This window comes from Aquarana catesbeiana, linkage group LG01 (genome assembly GCF_042186555.1).
Source record: "Aquarana catesbeiana isolate 2022-GZ linkage group LG01, ASM4218655v1, whole genome shotgun sequence".
NCBI lineage: Eukaryota > Metazoa > Chordata > Amphibia > Anura > Ranidae > Aquarana > Aquarana catesbeiana.
The window spans coordinates 156,054,858-156,078,134 of record NC_133324.1 but is presented as its reverse complement, the minus strand read 5'-3'; the positions used below and the strand labels follow the sequence as shown (position 1 = coordinate 156,078,134).

The 23,277-nt window shown below is 42.8% G+C and overlaps 1 protein-coding gene and 1 pseudogene across 2 annotated transcripts in view; both read right to left on the bottom strand.

The window, feature by feature from the left end:
- The window catches only part of RASA1 (RAS p21 protein activator 1), a 204,523-nt gene that overhangs the window by 65,441 nt on the left and 115,805 nt on the right, over positions 1 to 23,277 (bottom strand). For both annotated transcript variants that reach the window (XM_073624467.1, XM_073624468.1), the window contains exons 11-12: positions 18,308 to 18,464; positions 7,109 to 7,196 (exon numbers count right to left, since the gene is read on the bottom strand). In XM_073624467.1, the coding sequence (XP_073480568.1) occupies positions 7,109 to 7,196; positions 18,308 to 18,464 (245 nt within the window). The remainder of the gene's footprint in view (positions 1 to 7,108; positions 7,197 to 18,307; positions 18,465 to 23,277) is intronic.
- Positions 10,876 to 10,994, bottom strand: LOC141124585 (5S ribosomal RNA; annotated as a pseudogene).

Genomic DNA, 23,277 nt, shown 5'->3' with positions numbered 1-23,277 from the left:
AAGGGCGATTAGGACCCCAGGATTTGCGGAGACGGGTGTATGGCAAGCGGAGCTCCCGTTCAACACTCCTCACGCCATGCCGGTCCAGGCCACGCCCCCCAAAAGGGTGCTTCTACTAAATACTGAGCAAAGGGTCTGAATACTTAGGACCATGTGATATTTCAGTTTTTCTTTTTTAATAAATCTGCAAAAATGTCAACAATTCTGTGTTTTTCTGTCAATGTGGGGTGCTGTGTGTACACTGAGGAAAAAAATGAACTTAAATGATTTTAGCAAATGGCTGCAATATAACAAAGTGAAAAATTTAAGGGGGTCGGAAAACTTTCCGTCCCCACTGTAAATATAGTTGGAAAATGCTGCAGATGCTGAATGCATTTAAAACAAGTAAGCAACAAATGTAGAAAAAAAGCTGTTCTCAAAGGAATAACTGCTTTCACCAGTTTGATATAAAATGTTAACAGGTAAAATTTTTGTCGCAATTGCATATCTGTCACCTTATAAAACACAGGGAATGGTACAGAAAACATCACATAAAAACCAAGAACCAATTTAGATGTTGAAAAATGACTGAAAATATATGCTAAACTCGAGGTGACAGATGTTTGTCCTTTTACAAACAGACTAATGTTGCCCGTTTTGAATCTGGACTCAACGTCATGCATAGCAATGAGCAAGAAAAAGCACTGGATTCTTCCCATTTGGGCACCTATTACTAATCGAACTCTTAAAAGTACATCTAAAGACTCCTCTATGATCATCTAAGAGGGTAATAATTGTATTACTTGTTGATCTTATGAGTATGTTATTTTTATCTGTTTTTTTCCATTTCTTTATAGAAGATCAAGCTAGTTGTCTAGCAAACTTAGCAGTTACAGGGCTGGGGGAAAGCATATTACACTGCAGCGAAGCAGGGATTGATTCTTAAGACTATGAATTATATGCTGAAATTAAGGCACTGGGGAAAAGCTTTACTGGGACTGTGCCCCAAATATACCCATATAACCCTGCTCACACCATGAGGACCCAGTTTTTTTTAATCATGCAATAAGGAGATCACAGAGAAAAGAGGGGAGAGACCTGTGCTCTAAACAAAGAGGTAGCACTTACAGGGAAAGCCAAAATACTGATTATCCGAACTGTACAGTACACAAATTGAAATAGATTGTGGGACATGACAAGGAATAATTCAAGGGGTAAGCAGCAAACCAGCCAAAACATCAGCAACAAGTCACAGGAAAAAAACAAGAAGGGTCAACAAAGTAACAGACAGCTGAGAGCAGAAGCGCCTTGTATGCGAAGCATGGATCAGCAGAGGTTCAAATAGCCACCCGTCAAAAACAATTTTGAAAACAAAGAGGGAAATGGGGGGTGGCCATGCAACTTGTGAGAAAAAAAAAATGCTAGGTGCTGTAAAAAGCCCAAGAACCCAGATAATCTTTGTGAGAATGGGCTCAGGTGGGTTAATAGGCACTCACTCCCTGAGGAGAAAAACCATTAAAAAAAAAAAGAAAAAGGTAAAATAACCAGTGGTGTGCAAGAGAGAAGAATCCCATAAGGGGACTGTCCTGTGAGGAAACTGAAGAGTAGCAAGTTCCCAAGTGAAGACAAGGCAGGCAGCCATAGATTATGGTCCTGACCACACCTCTAAGGTGAAGTGTTTGACAAGCCTTCAAAGCAAGACATGGGGACCTGCCAAGGGAGTGACCCATTTGAATATAGAGGAGGGCTCTGCATGGGTAACATAACCTGAGGAAGGTCCCAGAGGGACAGAGTTGCAACAGGCATCAAGGAAGCAACTTCTTAAAAAAAAAAGTGCACAAGACTTGCAAAAGCTGCGGACTTAGGACCGAAATACGGCCGAAGATAGAGGGTAGGGGATTGGAGGGGGGGTGGTTTGAGGAGGTGGGGAGTGGGGTTGAGCTAGGGGTGGGAGAAGGTCAACCTCGCAAAGGCAAAGGTGGAGTTCTTTTGGAAGAATGGATACGGTAGGGAAAAGAAGTCTTTCACCAGATCAAAAAATGACAGAGGTAAATTATCAATGTTATGGGCCTGAACTCCCCCACAAAAAGACACAAAATCTTAAAAAAACTCCACGGTTACCGCGTAGATGTAGTTTTCTTGCAGGAGACCCATCTAGCGTTAGAGTCAAATATTAAATTATACTCGAGAAACTTCCCGACCTGGATAAACAGTGACTCCCCTTCAAAAAGGGCCAAAGGACTCGCAATAGGGTTTGCGAAGACATGTACTTTCTCTGTGTTAGACAGAATGACAGACCCAGAGGGACGATTTCTTTTTTTAAAGGGTAACATAGGAGGTTATTTGCTTCCTCTAGCAAATGTATACTGCCCTAATAAAAACCAGATTGTTTTTTTAAATCAAGTGTTGAACAGGTTGATGAAGTTCAAGACAGGAGAAGTAGTATTAGCAGGGGAATTTAATTTCAGTCTGAACCCAGCTTTGGACAGTACGTCCTGGGCACAGGGGATGAGTAGAGTTTTTTTTAAAAACGATTGGTTGTAAATTGCACCAATGCCAAATTATGGATGTATGGAGAGTGCAACACGTAAAAACGCAGGACTATACTTTCTTCTCCCCTGTGCACGGGACGTACTCAAGAATCGACTACATGATGGTGGACCACAGTTTGCTGGACCTGGTAAGGGAGACGAACATAGAAATTACCACACTGTCCGATCACGGCCCTATTTCGATGCGGATGAGGATTCCGGGGGTCCAAAAACACCCATACACATGGAAACTAAATGAAAACTTATTAAAAGATGAGGTAGTAGCTGGAAAAATACAGGAAGAATTGGAATTTTTTTATAGGATGAATGACAATGGGGAGACATCGTATGCCACTCTATGGGAGGCCCATAAGGCCTACATTAGGGGGGTCCTGTTGTCAATCGGTGCAGGAAAAAAAAAAAAAAAAAAGAATAAAAAAAAGGGAAAAGCTCATCAAAGAAATACATAAACTCGAACAAAAACACAAACAAAATAGGGGAGAGGATCAGGAATGTTTCCACCAACTGACGGTAAAGAGAGAGGAACTCAAAGACAGTATGGAACAAGACACTAGTAGATCTTTTAACGTATCTACGAGAAATAGGTATCTCTGGGGCAATAAGTCTAGTAAGCTCTTAGCCAGGATGTTGAAAAAAAAAAAAAGGAGAAGTGAACTTCATTGAAAAAATCCAAAACAAAAAGGGGGAATTTATACAGACAAGGGAATAGCGGAAGAGTTTAGGCAGCACTATAAAGCCCTTTACGCAGTGAGACAATGTGCAACAAAGTCAAGGACAGGATGGGAAAATAGAAGAATTCTTGAATAAAGCAGGACTACCCTTTCTGACAGAAAGTGACAGAGAAGAAATGGATAGGCCGATATCTGAAGAGGAAATTTACTCTGCACTAAACGATTCTGCCTTAGGAAAAAGTCCGGGTCCAGACGGGTTTGGTATATATTACCTTAAAAAATTCAAAGAGTTCTTAGTTCCGAAACTTTGTCAGTATTGGAATGGCCTAGGCATTAAATGGGATATGGGACGTGAAGCATTGTCGGCATCATTAACACTGGTTCTAAAAGAGGGTAAGAACAGAACGCTCTGCTCCAGCTATAGGCCTATTGCCTTACTGAATGCAGACACTAAGTTGTATGCCAAGGTCTTAGCAAAGAGGCTGAAGGAAAAAATGACTATTTTGGTCCATCCGGACCAAGTGGGGTTTGTTCCGGGAAGAGAGGGGAGGGATAACGGAGTTAGGGCATTGCTTCTAATGGAATCTATAATCTCTGAAGGGACCCCATGGCTATTCCTGTCGTTGGATGCTGAGAAAGCTTTCGACAGGGTAGACTGGGGACTCATGATAAAAACTTTGGAAAAATTTGGATTTGGACCACGGTGGATCAAATGGGCAAACGTTCTATATAAGCATCCAACGGCGACCGCTAAGATAAATGGGATTGCGTCTCGACCATTCACTATGGAAAATGGAACTAGACAGGGGTGTCTGTTGTCGCCCCTCTTATTTGTATTGACTCTGGAACCCCTATTGGCCTTTATCCGAAATAACCCGGATATTAGTGGGATACACATTGGGACTGAAGAGCACAAGCTAGGGGCGTTTGCAGACGATGTGCTTTTCTTCATTACCAAACCAAGGATAACGATTCCAAATGAGGTGAGGTGGGAGGGAATTGGATAAAAAAAAGGGAATGCACAATTGAAAGACATTAAGGAGGGCAAAATAATCACTTATCAAGATCTCAAAACACACACAGATTTAATGACGATAGATGCATGGCGGTACCTCCAAGCTCACTCAATTTGTCGGAAACCTGCCAAAGCCAGTTATAGGCGAAGAAGGTTATAGGCCGTTGGAACAATTATGTATGAGAGAAAAATCAAAAAACAATATCTCCCGACTATACAAAATACAGGTGCACAGAGAGGGGCTAGAGGCTCTGCCTTACATGAAGAAATGGGAAAACTAATTGGGATACTAACAACCACATGTTAGTAAAAATTTGGAAATTGATACACTGTGTCTCAGTCGATTCTAGGATGACTGAGATAAATTATAAATGTTTAGCGAGGTGGTATGCGACTCCAGATAAGCTAAGTTCCAACCGGATCAGTCAGCGGACTGTTGGAGAGGATGTAAGGTACCAGGAACTATGGCACACATATGGTGGGATTGCCCCATATTGAAGGAATACAGGAAAGGTATTATACAGTTAATAAAAAATTACTAATAAAGAGATCCCGGAAGAGCCGTGGGCATGCCTGTTCCACGGGACAGCCGAATCAATCAAACAATATAAAACATCTATTGCCCCAATCTTGTTAAACGCAGCTCTAAGCCAGATACCAAAAAAATGGCAAGAAAAGGAAGGTTCCAAAATTCTGGACTGGATTCTCTGTGTGAATAACATATATAACAGAGTTTGGACAAGAGGGGTGTAGAACCAGACGAAGAGTGCGAACGCAAGGATAACTGGGAGAAGTGGCAAGCATTTAAAAAAAACGTGGATATATGTTAAGGAGATTACCAGTTAAGTGTGAGAGGGAGAAGAATAGGAACCAGAGGGGAAGAAACCTTTGCCTTTATTATTTATAACTTATAAGCGAAGAGAGGGTGGGGGAGGGGTGGGATTGTTCTAAGGGTGGGATAAATATATGTTAATATATTGATCTGTTTTCGATTCGTTTTCAGAACATTTGAATATTTTGTATGTAAAAAATTAAAATAAAGATAAAAAAAAGAAAGACTTGCAAAAGTCAAGGTGTTGAGAAGAGGATATACAAGTCTGAACGAAGACCGGAAAACGTACAAAGGTTGCAGGATGAGTAATGGGAAAATATTGTGTAATGGGGTTCCCCATCATCGAACTTGAGGAGAACTACCTAACAAGATGCCCGCATGGAAGAGGGGCACCCAACCAAGCGGTTGGAATGTGTCTAACTCATGAACATCAGATGATGGGAGATCTCTGGGCGAAAGTCTGTATAGCAGTCCTACAACTGAAGATGTTTGGTGAGCAAGGAAAGCTAGTGCCACAACATATACAGAAAGCATGTAATGGGGTCTACTTAATGGAGCTAACCTCCCCACATAGTGAGGAGGAGCATCCCAGTGACCTTTCATGGAGACAACCAGGCACTGGCAGTCTCAAAGGAGTCTGCCAGTATACCTTGAGAGAAATTCTCAAGGTGCAATTGAGGAGTGCCAATAGGATTACGTTCCTGAACATGAGATCAGCCAGGAACAAGAAAGTCAAGCTGAAGGAAAGGAAAGTGGTGATTTTTCAGCAATGTAAGGACTTTAACAATGTGTAGGTAGATGGGGAAATTAACCCATCACTGTGACTCAATCAACAATCTTGGTGCATTACCTATAAATGTTAATAACCAGTAATATTTTGTATATTGAGTAAAGCAAACAGACCTTCTTTATAAAAACAATCTATGGAGATGACCACAAGTGGGAGGGAGTCTACTCCACATTTTCACAGCTCTTACTGTTAAGAAGCCCTTATGTATGTGGCGTTTAAATCTCTTTTCATCCAGATGTAAAGAGTGCCCCCTTGTCCTTTGCGATTACCTTAAAATTAATCATTTTACACCAATTTCACTATATGGACCACTTATGTATTTATACATAGTGATAGTAATCCCTTAATCACCTCTTCCAACGACAGATTAAATTCAGTTCAACTAATTTTTGCTCATAGCCAAGGTTCTCCATGCCTCTCAGTTTGGTTGCCTTTCTGACTTTCTCCAGTTCCCAAATATAATTTTTTGAAAACGGGTGCCAAAAACTTAAACTTCTTGTTTTCAGAGGTCTTACTGATGCTTTGCGCAGGGGCAAAATGTCTCTCTCTCTGGAGTCCATACCTCCCTACACAAGAAATGATTTTTCTTGCTTTAGAAACTGCAGCATGGAATTGTTGAAAAGTGGTACTAAAGCCCCAAAAAACCTATTAAATAGCAACTCACCAATTCTTAGATGTGGTGCCTGCATTCTTGCAGATTAGCATACCCGTCAGATCAGCGAACGGAAGTGATGTTCCATCAGCTGCGCATGTGTTCCACCGCTACCAGGTTTGCTAATCTGACAGAACACCTGCAGTCAGAAGGCGGCAGCGAACATCTTACTACATCCAGCTACGTCTTGAATATCAGTTTAATTTTAGCAATAAAGTGAGCGTATATAAATATAGTATATTGACATCTGTGATGCTGTTTGGATGTTACATTTTGAAAGAAGCTGGACGCCAGCAGTAGGAAGGTGGTGGAGGCCATGTTGGTACACCCGTCCTGCTCAGCACTAAACTTTTAGGCTTTCAAAATTAAACATACAATCAGCGCAGTGCAGGCTCCGCCGCTCAGCTCTTCATGAGCCCCTGCCAGACCACCAGGTTTGTACCACAGCCCAACCTGTAACACAATACATTTCCCCATGACCCAACCAAATTGGCTTCATGTGTTGGGTATGCAGCATATGCTTGGTCTGATGCTGGACTGGACTGCACTGCAAAGTAGAGAAACCAATTCCAGAAATCTACGGTGAAAAAATATTTCATGTGTTCGGTGTTCGTTACCTCCGCTTGTTCGGGCGTATCACCGGCAAAATAGAAAATGTAATGCTCCTCACTAAAGTGCTGAACTACAATCTGGAAACAGTTTGGCCTAAAATAAAAAGAGGGGACAAACCCAGACAGTAGGTTATTTTTTCCCCATTTAAAACCAATAGACTCTTAGTTTATAAATGTCATAATTTGATCAAATAGCAAAACACATTTCTATTAACCAATAATTCAGTTAAACAAAATTATACTATATAATAGAATAAGGAAGCTGTAAAATCATTTGTTGTAATGTAAATGTGTTTGCAAATTAAATTGTAGTGAATTAGCATTTAAAAGAGAAGTACAGCCAAAGCCAAGAGCCAGTGATTGACAGTCACTGAATTTTGCTCAGTGAAGACAGAACTGAGCGATCAATGGTTATGTGATTGCTCGGTTATCGTTCTTACAGCCGATGATGAACAGATACAGCATTGGACCGATGCTGCAGCCACAGAGGAAAGTACCTCTATTCTATTTTTTGTTGTGTGCCATCAAAATCCCAACCAGCTGAAAAAAGTTTTTCTGATATGCATTAGGAATGGGGGCACTTTGCAATTGCATCAGATCCAATTGACATAGGCAAGTATGTATGTTTGTTTGTTTTTTTGACATTGCGCACTTCTCTTTTAAAGAAGAAGTCCAGGCAAACTAACGCTAAACCTGCTCTGCGTCACATTCTAAACCTTATCTATCGAACCCGGTAAAGAAAAAAAAAAAAAAAAAAAAAAAAAAGTACCTACCTATCCTTCAGCTGGTCCAGTCCCAGCATCAGCTGTCAATCACAGCTTCGCTGTGTAAGTGGGTGGAGAGGCATCAGACAATGGAAGCCCCATAGTAAGTCTATGGGTGACGTCACTTCCTATTCATTTCACAGCCATTGTAAGTCCTCTCCTGCACACAGAATCCACCGCTGGAGACCGGCCCGGACGCAGAACAGGCAAGTACAGCGCATTTTGCTTTACAGGGTTAAATATAGGGTTGTCCCGATACCTCTTTTTTAGGACCGAGTACAAGTACCGATACTTTTTTTCAAGTAATCGCCGATACCGATTACCGATACTTTTTTTTTTAATGTCACGTGACAGTGTTTTTTTTAACAGTGCTTTTTTTTTTTGGGGGGGGGGGGGGTGAACGTTGTATGTGTGTGTGTTTTTTTTTTTATTTTACAATTTTTACAATCATTTTTTTTTATTCTTTATTGCAATATGTGTTTTTTTTGTTTTTTTTTTTTAATCAGCCCTGTTGGGGGGCTTTGGTGAGATATCAGGGGTCTTAACAGACCTCTGATATCTCCCCCTTGAGACAGAGAAAGAGACCGAAGATAGAGATTCCCCAGTCCCTTTCTCTGCAGCCTCAGCTGCACTGAGAATGAATGGAGAGAAGACAGCGGCTCCTCTCCATTCATAAACTGACACATCATAATCACAAGAGATTACAATGTTTCAGTTATGTGAATGGACAGAGTCAGCTGACTCTGTCTATTCACAAAGGAAGGAGGAGGGGGACGGTGGAACAGAGGGGGAGAGAGTAGGAGAGGGGAACAGAGGGGACAACGGAGGGGATAGCGGAGAGGCACAGCAGAACGGAGGGGGACAGAAAAGGAGAGAGGAACGGAGGGGACAGCGGAGAGGCACAGATAATGAAAGAGGAACGGAGGGGACAGCGGAGAGGCACAGATAATGAAAGAGGAACGGAGGGGACAGCGGAGAGGCACAGATAATGAAAGAGGAACGGAGGGGACAGCGGAGAGGCACAGATAATGAAAGAGGAACGGAGGGGACAGCGGAGAGGCACAGATAATGAAAGAGGAACGGAGGGGACAGCGGAGAGGCACAGATAATGAAAGAAGAACGGAGGGGACAGCGGAGGGGCACAGAGAATGAAAGAGGAACGGAGGGGACAGAGGAGGGGGACAGAAGAGGAGAGAGAAACAGAGGGGGCACGGAGGAGGATGCAGTGACAGTCAGCGGTGACCGATCACCGCTGTATGTCACTAAAGCTGCTGAAAGCCGCTGGGGGAGAATCTTGTAACTCCCCCACGCGCCGATCACTTCTGACAGTCCAGGTATCGGGGGAAGCATCGGGAGCATTTGCCCGAGTACAAGTACTTGGGCAAATGCTCGGTATCGGTGCCGATACCGATACTAGTATCGGTATCGGGACAATCCTAGTTAAATAGATTAGGCTTAGAATGTGGCACAAAGCAGGTTTAACGTTAGTTAGGTTTTGCTTGGACTTAAACTTTAGTATCATGGTTTCAATTCAGAGTACAGTAAGGGCTCTGTCACAATATGTGCAGTGACCTGTTTTTTTCCGCACTGGAAAAATGCAGACCTGTTTTTTTCCCGCACTGGAAAAATGCAGACCACCACAAAGGCCAAATATGGAGCATACACCAAAAGCCCAACAGTTCTTTTTACTGTAAAAGAAGTCATACTAAACATTTCACAATTCTCCCAACTTACAAAAGCATGCCAAAAATAAAGCCCAAAATACAGAAAATGGAAACAGTAGTAAATAATACAATGAGAAAAGTTTTATATGCACACGCACACAAACACACACACTATATGTATTTTACATGCAAAATTGTATTCTTTATGAATCCCCAGGGGAACCCTTATGCATGTAGAACTTGGTCTTGTGTGATCTGCACTGTGGTTGTTGAGCTAGCGTGATCGTCAGCGCATCTCCCCTCCTCCCACTACTGTCTGACCACAATGCTCAAAAGAAGAGAAATACTTGCCAGTTCTGACCAACAGCGCAGGAGGAGAGGGCGTGGCAGAAAGTACATATAGGAGGGTCTGAACAACCCACACCCCCCTGAAAGATGCCAGAACCAAACATCTGTAGTCCTCTAATCTTAGGGCCTTGCTTCACCCTAAGCACCGTCATTCACAAAAGCATAACACACACTTGTAACTGCTCCAGTCTTTCAGGCAACAGAGCCCAGACCCAACCACCTGCTATTCTGGAGAGAGTCTACAATGGTAACAGGTTTCTTGTTGAGGAATTGTATTTTTTCATTCTGCTCTGTCATTCACAACAAGACAAGCTGCTAGCTAGTACTCTAGTTTCTCTCCCCTGAATTGCTGGTGGCTGGCAGGTCAGTTTGGGCTTAGTACTGCTGGTCTGTTCAGTGCGAGGAAGAGGTCAGAGGGTTACAGCAGAAGAGGCACAGGGCTGCAAGATTAGGTGGGATGGCTGCAGAATGAACGGTGGGGGAAGTGGCATCAACTGGCTGGCTGTAGTTGCACCATAGAACACCAAAAAGTTAGGCTTCAGCCTGGGTTGGAACTACATCTGGTATAAAAACAGAAAAAAAATAGGATTTTTATAACAGCTTACCTGTAAAATCCTTTTCTTTGAAGTACATCACGGGACACAGAGCCATAGTAGTTAATATGTGGGTTATAGGCCACCTTCAGGTGATGGACACTGGCACACCCTAATACAAGAAGTCCACTCCCTATATAACCCACTACTGGGAATACCTCAGTTTTGTAGCAAAGCAATACACGTGTATACTAGAAAGAGGGGCGGGACCTATGTGTCCCGTGATGTACTTCAAAGAAAAGGACTTTACAGGTAAGCTGTTATAAAAATCCTATTTTCTTATCGTACATCACAGGACACAGAGCAATAGTAGTTATTATGTGGGATGTCCCATAGCAATGCCAACTGAGGGGAGGGAGACAACAGAATTAGGGCAACATGAGACTAGAGTAGTTATACTGCAGTGGCTACAGCACCTGGTATTTCCAGGCGGTCTCCCATCCAGGCACTAACCAGGCATGACCCTGCTTAGCCTCCAAGATCCAAAGAGATCGGGCGCTTCCAGGGTGATGTGGCCGTAGGCTTTGGAGTCAGACACATTCGGAATCTAGAGCTTGAACCCTTTGTTCCAAGCCGATAGGATACTGTTTTGCAGCAGTTTCGAATGAAACTGAGCATAAGGAACAGCCTCAAATGAAGCCACCATCTTTCCCAACAACCTCATGCAAAGCTGAATAGAAGAATTAATCTTGCTTCGACCACCTGAATCAGTTCCTTTTATGGCGCTGATCTTTGCCTGGGGCAAGAATACCCTTTTCTGGGTGTATCTATGATCAGATCCAAGTATTTTAGCCTTCTTCTTGGTTTTAAAGAAGATTTCTTCTAGGTTGAGAATCCGACCTAGATATTCTAGGTAGTTGAATGTGGTGACCCTACTTTGGTCTAAGCGGGCTACCAACTGGTCTATCAAGAACAGATCGTCTAGGTAAACCATAATCGTTATACCTTGGGCCCTTATTCTGGCTAGAAGAGGGGCCAGAACCTTTGTAAACACTCATGGTGCAGTAGCTAGACTGAAAAGCAGAGCTACACACTGAAAATGAAGATTTTCCACCTTGAAAAGTAGATATTACTAGTGAGCGAGGAAATAGATGCATACCTCCATGTGCCTTTGATGTCGATTGACGCCAGAAGTTCTCCTCCTTGTAGGATGGAGATAACTGATTGGATTGACTCCATGCGAAAAAGAGTGGTTATATTCAGGAATTGAATAAACGTTTACTGTACAAAATAAGGTCAGTTGGCATGGACCATAGGGTAAGTACATGGATTGAAAACTGGCTATAAGGGCGAGTTCAGAGGGTGGTGATAAATGGGGAGTACTCGGAATGGTCAGGGGTGGGTAGTGGGGTTCCCCAGGGTTCTGTGCTGGGACCAATCCTATTTAATTTGTTCATAAACGACCTTGAGGATAAGATAAACAGTTCCATCTCTGTATTTGCAGACGATACTAAGCTAAGCAGGGCAATAACTTCTCCGCAGGATGTGGAAACCTTGCAAAAAGATCTGAACAAATTAATAGGGTGGGCAACTACATGGCAAATGAGGTTCAATGTAGAATGCAATCTATACACTGGGGGAGAACCTCTGGGGGAATCTAGGATGGAAAAGGACCTTGGGGTCCAAGTAGATGATAGGCTCAGCAATGGCATGCAATGCCAAGCTGCTGCTAGCAAAGCAAACAGAATATTGGCATGCATTAAAAAGGGGATCAACTTCAGAGATAAAACGATAATTCTCCCACTCTACAAGACTCTGGTCCGGGCCGCACCTGGAGTATGCTGTCCAGTTCTGGGCACCAGTCCTCAGGAAGGATGTACTGGAAATGGAGCGAGTACAAAGAAGGGCAACAAAGCTAATAAAGGGTCTGGAGGATCTTAGATATGAGGAAAGGTTGCGAGCACTGAACTTATTCTCTCTGGAGAAGAGACGCTTGAGAGGGGATATGATTTCAATATACAAATACCGTACTGGTGACCCCACAATAGGGATAAAACTTTTTCGCAGAAGAGAGTTTAACATGACTCGTGGCCACTCATTACAATTAGAAGAAAAGAGGTTTAACCTTAAACTACGTAGAGGGTTCTTTACTGTAAGAGCGGCAAGGATGTGGAATTCCCTTCCACAGGCGGTGGTCTCAGCAGGGAGCATTGATAGCTTCAAGAAACTATTAGATAAGCACCTGAATGACCGAAACATACAGGGATATATAATGTAATACTGACACATAATCACACACATAGGTTGGACTTGATGGACTTGTGTCTTTTTCAACCTCACCTACTATGTAACTATGAATTTAGATTTTTTGAGATCCAGAATGTCCGGTTTTGAAAAAAAAGGTTTGAACCAACCTCTGCTCTTATATAGGGACCACCATGATCATTTTTGCCAAAAGATGGTCCAATGCTTGAGAGAAAGACCTCTTTTTCTCTGGATCCTTAGGAACGTTTGATCTGAGAAAACGAGGAGACGGGAACTCTTGGAACTTCAGTTTGTACCTTGGAGCTACTGAGGAAGTCCCCATCTGTCGACATTCTTCCCCCGATCCTTGAGAACTGCTGAAAAATTCCCCCTATTCGTGCGAGCGGGGGCACCTCCTAAGGAGGCTTCAGTATTTTGTAGGTTTCCTCACCCAAGACCTCTTTTGTCCCTGGGGTCGACCCTGAGGATTACCTTTTGAACTTGACAGCGAAGGCCATCGTGACTGCCTGGAGTTTTTAAAATGAAAATACATTTACTTCTTTTCTTAAATGGCAAAGGGGTACTTTTTCCACTAGAATTTCTTTGGATGTATTACCCAAATAATCCCCAAATAGCTACCGCAAAAGGAAGACTAGCCAGGAGCTTCTTGCATGGTGCTAAGCGAAGGGCGCAAGGCCTGAAGGATAGAATCTCTCATAGCAACTATTGCAAACATAAAGCTGCTAGTAGCTTGCCAGATTCTGAGCCTGCTGAGCAGGATAACCTTGAACACCTGTATAAACTGGTCTCCCAACGATTAACCAATTACAATCAGTGCAGTCTGAGACACTCAATCTGCCAGAGAAAAAAGTGGGTTTTTTTTTTTGTTTTGTTTTTTTTTTTTAATAATAGGAATTCCAACTTTTTATCCGTTGGATCCGTAAGCATTTGAGCATTGTCTGCCGGACAAGTCAAACTCTTATTCCCAGAGGATATAGCAGCGTTAATTGCTGGTATACCCCACTTTTAGCGAATTTTCTCCACCATAGGATAAAGTGGGAAAAAAATGCTTATTTGGGTGATCCACTAAGATACAAAAAAGTTTTTCCAGCAATGAATGGATAGGAAAGGTATGCACAGCTTGAGGAGGCTTTAGCGAACCCAAACACTCAGTTAAGGGTACATAAAATGTTGAGCGGACCATTCAGCAAGAAATTACACCATCAATCTTACAGATTGTGAAAGCTGATCCACCCGCATTTGACACCTCAGAAGAGGAGTCATTAGCCTCACCAACCATGGTCCCCTGAGGGAATTCATCTTCCCCTGCCCCTAGTTCCTCAGTTTGAGGGTCCTGGGTAATGGAAGAGAACCTGTCGCATTTTGTCCCACGCTGGGATGCGATTAAAGCCGCTAACCTTTTTTTTTTTTTTCAATCCTATTATGGCTGAGGAAAAAAGACCTTTTTAGTAACATAAACAGGGGCTGCAGTGTTGAAAACAGTTGCAAACATTTCATGGCCCCGATGCTCACTCTGACCAGCTACCCCCTCTCAGGGGAGGATGCCATTTTAGAGACGAGTAGGCTTTCCAGAGCTTGAGGGAGACCCTTTTAGCCCTTTTTTTGGGGGTGTTTCAACCCCCATTCTGACCTTAGCCCGATGCACAAAAGCAGAGGTACTATCAGAAGAAATCGCATCCACTGCTTGAGCAATAGTTCAGCCACTGCCGCTTCTATTAATGCTCAGCCTGATGCAAATAGTAAATGTGTCAAATAGAAAATGCCTGTGTCACCAAACCTCTTTCATGCCCCTCTTAGCTCTCGTGTCCCTCCGACAACTTGCAGCCAGCACAAATGGAGTTATTACAACACACTTCCACGCCGGCATTGGAGGATGCCAAAGCCGTGCTATGCCCCACCCCCTCCGTCTGATCATGACCCCCCTCCTTTCTCTTTTCAAAAACATTTTTCGTGCACGAGCGGGAAAGGGATGGGATGAGACCTGAAAGCCACCCCGTGCTAGGGGCGGTGAAAGAAAAAATGGCATCGCCGATCGTTCTTTAGCTCTCTCCTAATGTTCAGCCTCGTGAAAAGGTGGAGAGTTCAGCCCAGGTGGGGGGTGTCTGGTGAAGCAAATCCCCCCCCCGAACTTACCGGAGGTCTGCCTGCTAGCCGGAGGAAGAAAGCCTGCTGCTTCTGTGACACAGCGTGATCTCTGAGCAAAGCATGAGGGGGTACGTGCTCCATACAGCCCCCAGTGGTGACACTTAGGCATGACAACATTTTATTTTTAAAGACGACATTTCATAAGAAAATTTTAAAAATTTCTTAGAAAAACTCCTTACCTTTCTCGCCGCAGGGTTTTCTGTGGTAAAAACCAACAGACCCAATCTTCACCCTTCACGGTGGGTTCCGTTAAACCTTCAGGAACCGGGGACCCCACACTTCTGGCCCTGTAATAGCACCCCACCAGTAAAACTTTATGGCTCTAAAATACCAAAGTACTGGATCCCGGGGTCAAGCTCTCTAAAAAGAGAAGCATTACAGGTAAAACCTTGTTTCCTCAGACACGAGGCCCGGGTACCATTCAATTCGGCCTAAAAGACACTTTGAATGGATTCGGCTGCATAGCTAGCCCCAGCAAGGTTTGCTCCCAGTGGAGCTCAGCACATCTTTACTCGTGATCAACACCTTAGACACTGGCAATAAAACGGAGGTACTCCCAGTAGTGGGAGGGGTTATATAGGGAATGGACTTCCTGTCTTAGGGTGTGCCAGTGTCCATCACCTGAAGGTGGCTTATAACTCACATAGTAACTACTATGGCTCTGTGTCCCGTGATGTACGATAAGAAATATACTTTGACAACCACCTGCACAGATCTAAACAGGACCAAGTGCAATGTGCATTGGGTGCAATGGGGGGTTCAAGAAGAATGTTAAACTTTTAGTGATACTCCTTTAATGGCTTCAATTCACTAGACAATTTTCTAAGAACAGCATGCAAAACATATAAAATACACATCTACAATCTTCTATCTTGAATAATGTGTTGGAAAAGATAAAACTTAAACCATTAATGTTGTCTTAAAAATTGCAACCCCAGTGCACAACATGAAAACACCATGGACACACAAAAGATGCAGCTAGAAAATATTTTTTCTTTTGTATGTAACACTTTATGGATAGTTTTTTATTTTTTATCTAACTATATTGCAAGTTCAATGCCCCCTTACACTACATACAATATGCACCATTTCAGTATTGTGTCCATTTAAAAATATTCAACATTTTGTAACATAAAGCCAGCTTAAAACCTGTATCTTATCCGGATATTAGCAGCCTCCTGTAATCAAAAGTATAATTCACCGGAGGGAGGTCAGCACTTTCAGCCAATTAGGCTTAGTACCAAAGCTGCTAGCCAAATTTTGGCCAAGGTTACCAAGCAGCATGAGGATTTCATCTGGGTGCTAGTTCTTTTGCTTTGCCAGTTTGGCTGCTAGGTGTTTAATGACTTATTTGGGACCTCCGTTTACCTCCTGAGACTTTACCCTTCTGTGAATCGAAAGGAGAGTGATCTAAAGAGGGTGCCAAGGAAAATATCTTGGACGATTGGTTGTCAGAGCACTTTTTTACTTATTTACACTAATACAGTGCATCTGGAAAGTATTTACAGCGCTTCAGTTTTTCCACATTTTGGATTCAAAATGGATTCAATTATTTTCCTCAAAATTCTACAAACAATACCCCATAATGACAATGTGAAAGAACTTTGAAATCTTTGCAAATGTATTAAACAAAAACAAAAATCCTATGTACATAAGTATTCAGACTTTGCTCAATACTTAGTTGAAGCACTTTTGGCATCAATTACAGCCTCAAGTCTTTTTGAAGTATGCTACAAGCTTGGCACACCTATTTTTTGAGCAGTTTCTCCCATTCTTTGCAGGACCTTTCAAGCCCCATCAGGATGGATGGGGAGCTTCGGTGCACAGCCGTTTCCAGATCTCTCCAGAGATGTTCAATTGGGTTCAAGTCTAGGCTCTAGCTGGGCCATTTAAGGACATTCACAGAGTTGTCCCATAGCCACTCCTTTGTTATCTTGGCTGTGTGCTTAGGGTTGTTGTCCTGTTAGAAGATAAACCATCGCCCCGGTCTGAGGTCTAGAGCGCTCTGGAGCAGGTTTTCATCAAGGATGTGTCTGTACATTGCTGCATTCATCTTTCCCTCGATCCTGACTAGTCTCCTAGTTCCTGCCACTGAAAAACATCCCCACAGCATGACGATGCCACCACCAAGCTTCACTGTAGGGATGGTATTGGCCAGGTGATGAGCAGTGCCTGGTTTCCTCCAGACATGACACTTTCCATTCAGGCCAAAGAGTTCAATCTTTGTTTCATTAGACAAGAGAATTTTGTTTCTCATGGTCACAGTCCTTCAGGTGCCTTTTGGCAAACTCCAGGTGGGCTGTCATGTACCTCTTACAGAGGAGTGGCTTTCATCTGGCCACTCTACCATACAGGCCTGACTGGAGTGCTGCAGAGATGGTCGTTCTGGAAGGTTATCCTCTCTCCATAGAGAGCTGGAGCTCTGTCAGAATGACCATCGGGTTCTTGGTCACCTCCCTGACTAAGGCCCTTCTCCCTGATCACTCAGTTTGGCTGGGCGGCCCGCTCTAGGAGCCCTGGTGGTTCCAAACTGCTTCCATTTACGGATGATGGAGGTCACTGTGCTCATGGGGACCTCTAATGCTGCAGAAATTTTCTGTACCCTTCCCCAGATCTGTGCCTCAATACAATCCTGTCACAAAGGTCTACAGGCAATTCCTTGGACTTCATGGTTTGGTTTGTACTCTGATATGGACTGTTAACTGTGGGACCTTATTTAGACAGGTGTGTGCCTTTCCAAATCATGTTCAATCAACTGAATTTACCACAGGTGGACTCCAAGTTGTAAAAGGATGATCAGTGAAAACAGGATTTGCAAAGATTTCAAACACACTTCCTTCATGTTGTCATTATGGGGTATGGTTTGTAGAATTTTGAGGAAAATAATGAGTTTTGGAATAAGGCTGTTACATAACGAAATGTGGAAAAAGTGAAGCGCTGTGAATACTTTCCAGATGCACTATAGGTTACGGAATTAGATGACCTGCACTTTGTAACATGTGGTGGAGGTTTATGAACAATGGTGTAGTAGGATTTCCACTTATGGGTGGAGGTGAACACATTGTGGTGCAGGAAGATAACCATACCGGATTGATGTGGAAATTTTCATTTCTTTTTACCCGACTGTTATTTTAAGTGCATTTAATACTTTTATGTGGTTTAAAGGTGCTTTCTGCCATGATTACCTAGATCATAATAGTGCTAAACCAAATTATAAATCTTTGGACTAAGAATTTTGTGCTATAGTGTGCACGTTTGTGTAGTTATGGGGGTACGCAAATTGACACGGCTGCAATTCTCCAGTCCCGATTCCCCATCTTCCACTTATGCAATAAAGGGTGCTATTACGATGCCAAGTAAATCCTTTACTCTTTGATACAGCCGAGGCATATCCAAGTTGTGCAGTAAAGAAAAATAAAAACAATTGGTAGTGACAAAACTGTGAAACTCTCAGAATGGGTTAACAGAGGATTTGGAACCTCTCACCTGCCAAACAGACTGTCATGGACTACATAGACAGAACATACACTTAAATCAATTAATCCTTTGGGCTTTGTGGCACGCTTTTCACTTTCAAAATAAATAAGTTGGGCATCATTACCCTCTAATATAAAATACAAGTTCTTCCACCGTTTGCCTTTACCTATTGGGAAAAAAAAAAACACACAAAAAGGAATACATTAGCCTTTGTTATACACCAAAATCACAACCATAGTGACCTAAAATACAGCGGACAGATCAGCTGGGGTTATTTACGAATATATATTATTTGACAATATCCCCTTAGAAGTCTTCTAGGTCTGGGTTTCATAGGGATGGACAATGACCCTGGACCTGTATAGCACCCTGCAACTAACTACATGAGTTGCGTCAAGTGCCGAGGTAAGCACCCAAACAGGTTCAAGTCCCAGAAGCAACTTTACAAGCTGCCTCCATAATGTAGGTTCCGGCTACCACTCCCAAGGTTTTATGAAAGTTGCACTGATCTGATGTGCTGCTTCTTTTGCTGTATTATAAGACAGTGAACTGTTCTGATTGAAGAATCAAAAGTAAAATAAAAAACTAGTAAAGCCAAGATTATCTGTAAGGGGGGAAAAGGTTCATCATCTTAGGACTGTAGCAAAAAACTGAGGGTTCACAGAGTGGGGTTGGGTTAAAAGGGGACACCTAAGGGCCGTGTTTTGCTAAACAAATGAAAAAAAAATATGAAAAATTAAAAAAAAAAAAAAAAAAAGTTTTAGTTTCGGTTATAAAATTTTGTTAATAAGTGTTTTTTCTCCTTCACTGATGTGCGCTAATGAGGCTATAATGATGAGGTACTAATATGCAGCACTGATGGACATTATTGGTGGGCACTGACAGGCAGCACTGATAATCAGAGCCCTGATTTTCAGTGCAGCTGTCCAAGATGAGGAAGGCAGCTTACCATTGTTCTATCCAGAAATGCCTACCGTCGAAAAATGCCCCCGATGGGTCAGCAGCGCATGCACAGTAACAAACGTCACTCTAGCCAATATGTTGATCAGCTGGCGTGACGTCAACACAGCGAATGCGCAGATCGTCGGTGGCATTATCCGACGCTATGCAAACAGTAGGGGAACGTAGTTGTCAGATTGAGCCTTCGTGCGGGGCAGGTTGTGGGTGTGTTGAAGGGCAGGTATTGTTTGTGTTGCAACCCGCCCTTAGACACAGGCAAAACCCGTCATTCAACACACCAAACCCATCCTGCAACACAGACAAAACCCACCCTTCAGCACATGGAAAACCCACCCCGCAACAGCGAGGCACAATTTGACAAGTACGTTCTCCCTCCACTGTTTGCATAGCTTTGAATACTGCCCGTCGAATACTGTCTCCCGTCGAAAAATGCCTCCGACAATCTGCGTATGCGCTGTGTTTACATCACGCCAGCTGATCAACGTATCAGCTGGAGTGACGTTTGTTACTGCGCATGCGCAGACCCATTGTGGGCATTTTTCAACGGGAGGCATTTCTTGATAGAACACCGGCTCTCCTGTCTTCGTGCACTGTCAGCGTGAGGAGAAGAATGCCTATAACTGGCATTTTCTGTTTACTCTGTGATAGAGCTGCACAATTTTGGCTAAAATGAGAATCACTATTTTTTTGCTTAGAATAAAGATCATGATTCTTGCGGTGTAACATCTTTCACATTATACAAAAAAAAAATTGGGCTTGTTTCGTTTTTATTTTTAATTCATTAAAGTGTATTTAAAAAAAAAAAAAATTGCATTTGAAAGACCGCTGCGCAAATACAGTGTGACATAAAATATAAAGATCGGGAAGGGAAAAAGACTGCGATATCGATTCTTAACAATTAATCGGGCAGCTCTACTCTAAGTCAATAGTAATATAGTCAATGCGCTGTGTCCGAGGGGGCAAGAATGGGAGGACGTCATATGACATCCTCCCGGAACGAGACTGCTTCCCACCTGCCGTATAGTGAAACGACGGGCGGGTAGGAAGCAGGTGAGATAATATATTGCTAGGCATATCAATATATAAATTCAGTGCCAACAGCAGGGTGAAACGAAAAAGAAGAGTGAAAGGCACTGGGCTGCTGAATTGTACAGAAATACCTGTGCCTTAGGTTCACTAGTTTTATGGGCTGCATAAATTTGACAGAAAACCTTCTGATTATTCTGCTGGAAGTTAAAGGAATCTGCACATTCTTGATTTTCACATTTCTTTCAAAGGAATCAGTTCTATAGCAATGCATGTGCTCAAACATCATCAATAGTAAATGTAGAAATCATAACATGACGACAAGTTGCCCAGTGGAACTGGGCGGTTTTCAGCTGTCGCGCTTTGAATGACAATTGTGTGGTCATGCAATACTGTACTCAAACAAAATTTTTACCATTTTCTTCCCATAAATAGAGTTTTCTTTTGGTGGTATTTGATGACCACTGGGGTTTTTATTTTTTGCTAAACTAAAAAAAAAAAATATATATATTTTGGGCGGATTTTTGTTTTTTATAAAATTTTTGTTTTCTCCTTCACTGACGGCACTGATATGTAGAATTGATGGGTACTGATATGCAGCACTGATAGGTGGCACTGATGAGGTACTGACAGGTTTTGCTGATGGGGCACTGATTGGCAGCTGATGGCCACTGATTGGTGGTACATCTGATGGGGGTTGTGCTGATAATCAATGTGCTGATTATCAGCACATACCCCCCACTCTGACAGGGAGAGCCGCCGATTGGCTGTCCCTGTCAGCATGGACCAAGGAAAGACGTTTACCGGGACACTTCCTGGTTCACACTTTGATCAGCTGTGATGGTCACAGCTGTTCACGTGGTAAGGAGCCTCCATCAGAGGCTCCTTACTACGATCGGAGATGCAGTGTGTCAGAGTGAGGGTGCGCACGGGCATGTTAACCTGCTGGACATCACGACGCCCAGTCAGGATAACTGAACCACTGCCCAGCCGTCATACTGCTATAGGCCGGGTGGGAAGTGGTTAAATAACTCAGCCCTGATTCTGTGTTTTTCCATATTTAGGTTTCTATGCATTACTATTGAGAAACCGATCCAAAAAAGGTAAAGACTACTCCAAAGGGGCCATTATAATTTTTACATTCCTTAAATACCTATGCCTGGACCACTATTTAACTCATGCTTTTATTAATTTATTTCCTTTAGTGAATTGACTTTAAACATGGTTTTATGAGTTATTTACCTATGTTTTTGGTTTGTAAATAACTCATAAGGTGATAGTGAATTGACATTTTTAGCATCTCATGAGATAATTTGAAAAAATGCGATTCAATTATCTCATGAGATATTCTTTAGTGAAATCAGCCCTAAATATTTACACATCAATGTCTCCTGGCCCAACATGGCAATCTTAGGATAAAATCTACTTCTCCCTTTATGTACTAGTTTCTATAAAGGTATAAAGGGGATGGCAGCCTAAAGTGTACTGGGTAGAGCCTACACCTCAGATTTAGATATTGAGGCCCCAGAGCAAAATTAATCCCAAACAAGAACTGAAAAAACTGGATAAGACAGTTAACAGCAGTCCCCAAATTCATTTTATATAGTCAAACTGAAGGACAGGTTCACTTTAAAGCCATTGTTAAAGCGGAGTTCCAGTGCCCCAAACATTTTTTTTTTTAAAGACTGCTCTGTAACGGTCTCAACCTGTAAATGAACATTTTTAACGTCATTTTTTGCGCTTTTACTTTCTTTAAAAATAGTTACTTACTGATCTCGGAAGCAGGCAGGTTCCATTTTAGTTGTGGGCATTTGAAGCCCTCTCGTGTTAATTTCCTGGATTTCTGTGCAGCTGTCTACCCATCATGCACCACCAAATCTCGCACATGCTCAGTAATGCCTCTATATGATCAATATCTATCTATCTATCTATCGATATCTAACAAGTAAGGGGTGCATCCCCATCATACCCAGCGTTAACGATGGGTATGTACCTTACTTGTACCTTCTAAATGCTTTTTGGAATTTTCATACAGTTTGACACAGTAATAAAGTTTAATTATTCATTTTTGGATATACCGTGGCTGATTCTCCAAAGACTTTTCTGGGGCACCTCTTTGCCCCATTTTCTTTATTACTCAATAGTCCCTTTTTTGCTCTGAAGGTATCCCGTCTAATACATGATGAATCAGTAATCCTCCCTTTTTTCTAATTTTGTTGAGCTCCTCAACAGCAGCAAATTGAACTCATGTCTGTTTTTATTTTTTACTTGTCTTGTAATGTAACTGTATGCAGGGAGAGAGAGGAGCTGTCAGAATTCATCGGTGATGTCGGGGGTGGGCGGGACCTAGCAGCTAATACCAGCCAATTATAGGGCTTCTTAAGAAAGGGGGTGGAGCCATATACACGTAGCAGCCCACCCTGACCCCATCCTATTGGCTGGTGTTCGAAAGCTGCTCGGTCCCACCCACCCCCGACATCACCAATGAACTCTGACAGCTCCTCTCTCTCCCTGCATAGTTACATTATAAGACAGAGTCACACACATCGGTGATGTCGGGGGTGGGTGGGACTGAGCAGCTATCGAACACCAGCCAATTGGATGGGGTCAGGGTGGGCCGCTACGTGTATGCTGCTCTGACCCCTTTCTTAAGAAGCCCAATAATTGGCTGGTGCGCGATAGCTGCTCAGTCCCACCCCCGACATCACTGATGAATTCTGACAGTTCCTCTCTCTCACTGCATATGTGAGATTTCGGCAGTAGGCGATTCGCAGGGAGTCACGGGATACATGACTCTGCTATCCCAGGAACCCTTGCAAATTGCCTAGTGACGCAATCGCCTAGGCGATCTAAAGGAGGAAGTAAATTAGCTATGATTAAAGACACAGTCACCTTGATCACACAAGGCAAGATGACAGCATCTCTGTAAACGGACCCCGATACACCCTTCTTCAGCTGGCTCAGTGATGAGCTTGTGATATCAACCCAACGGA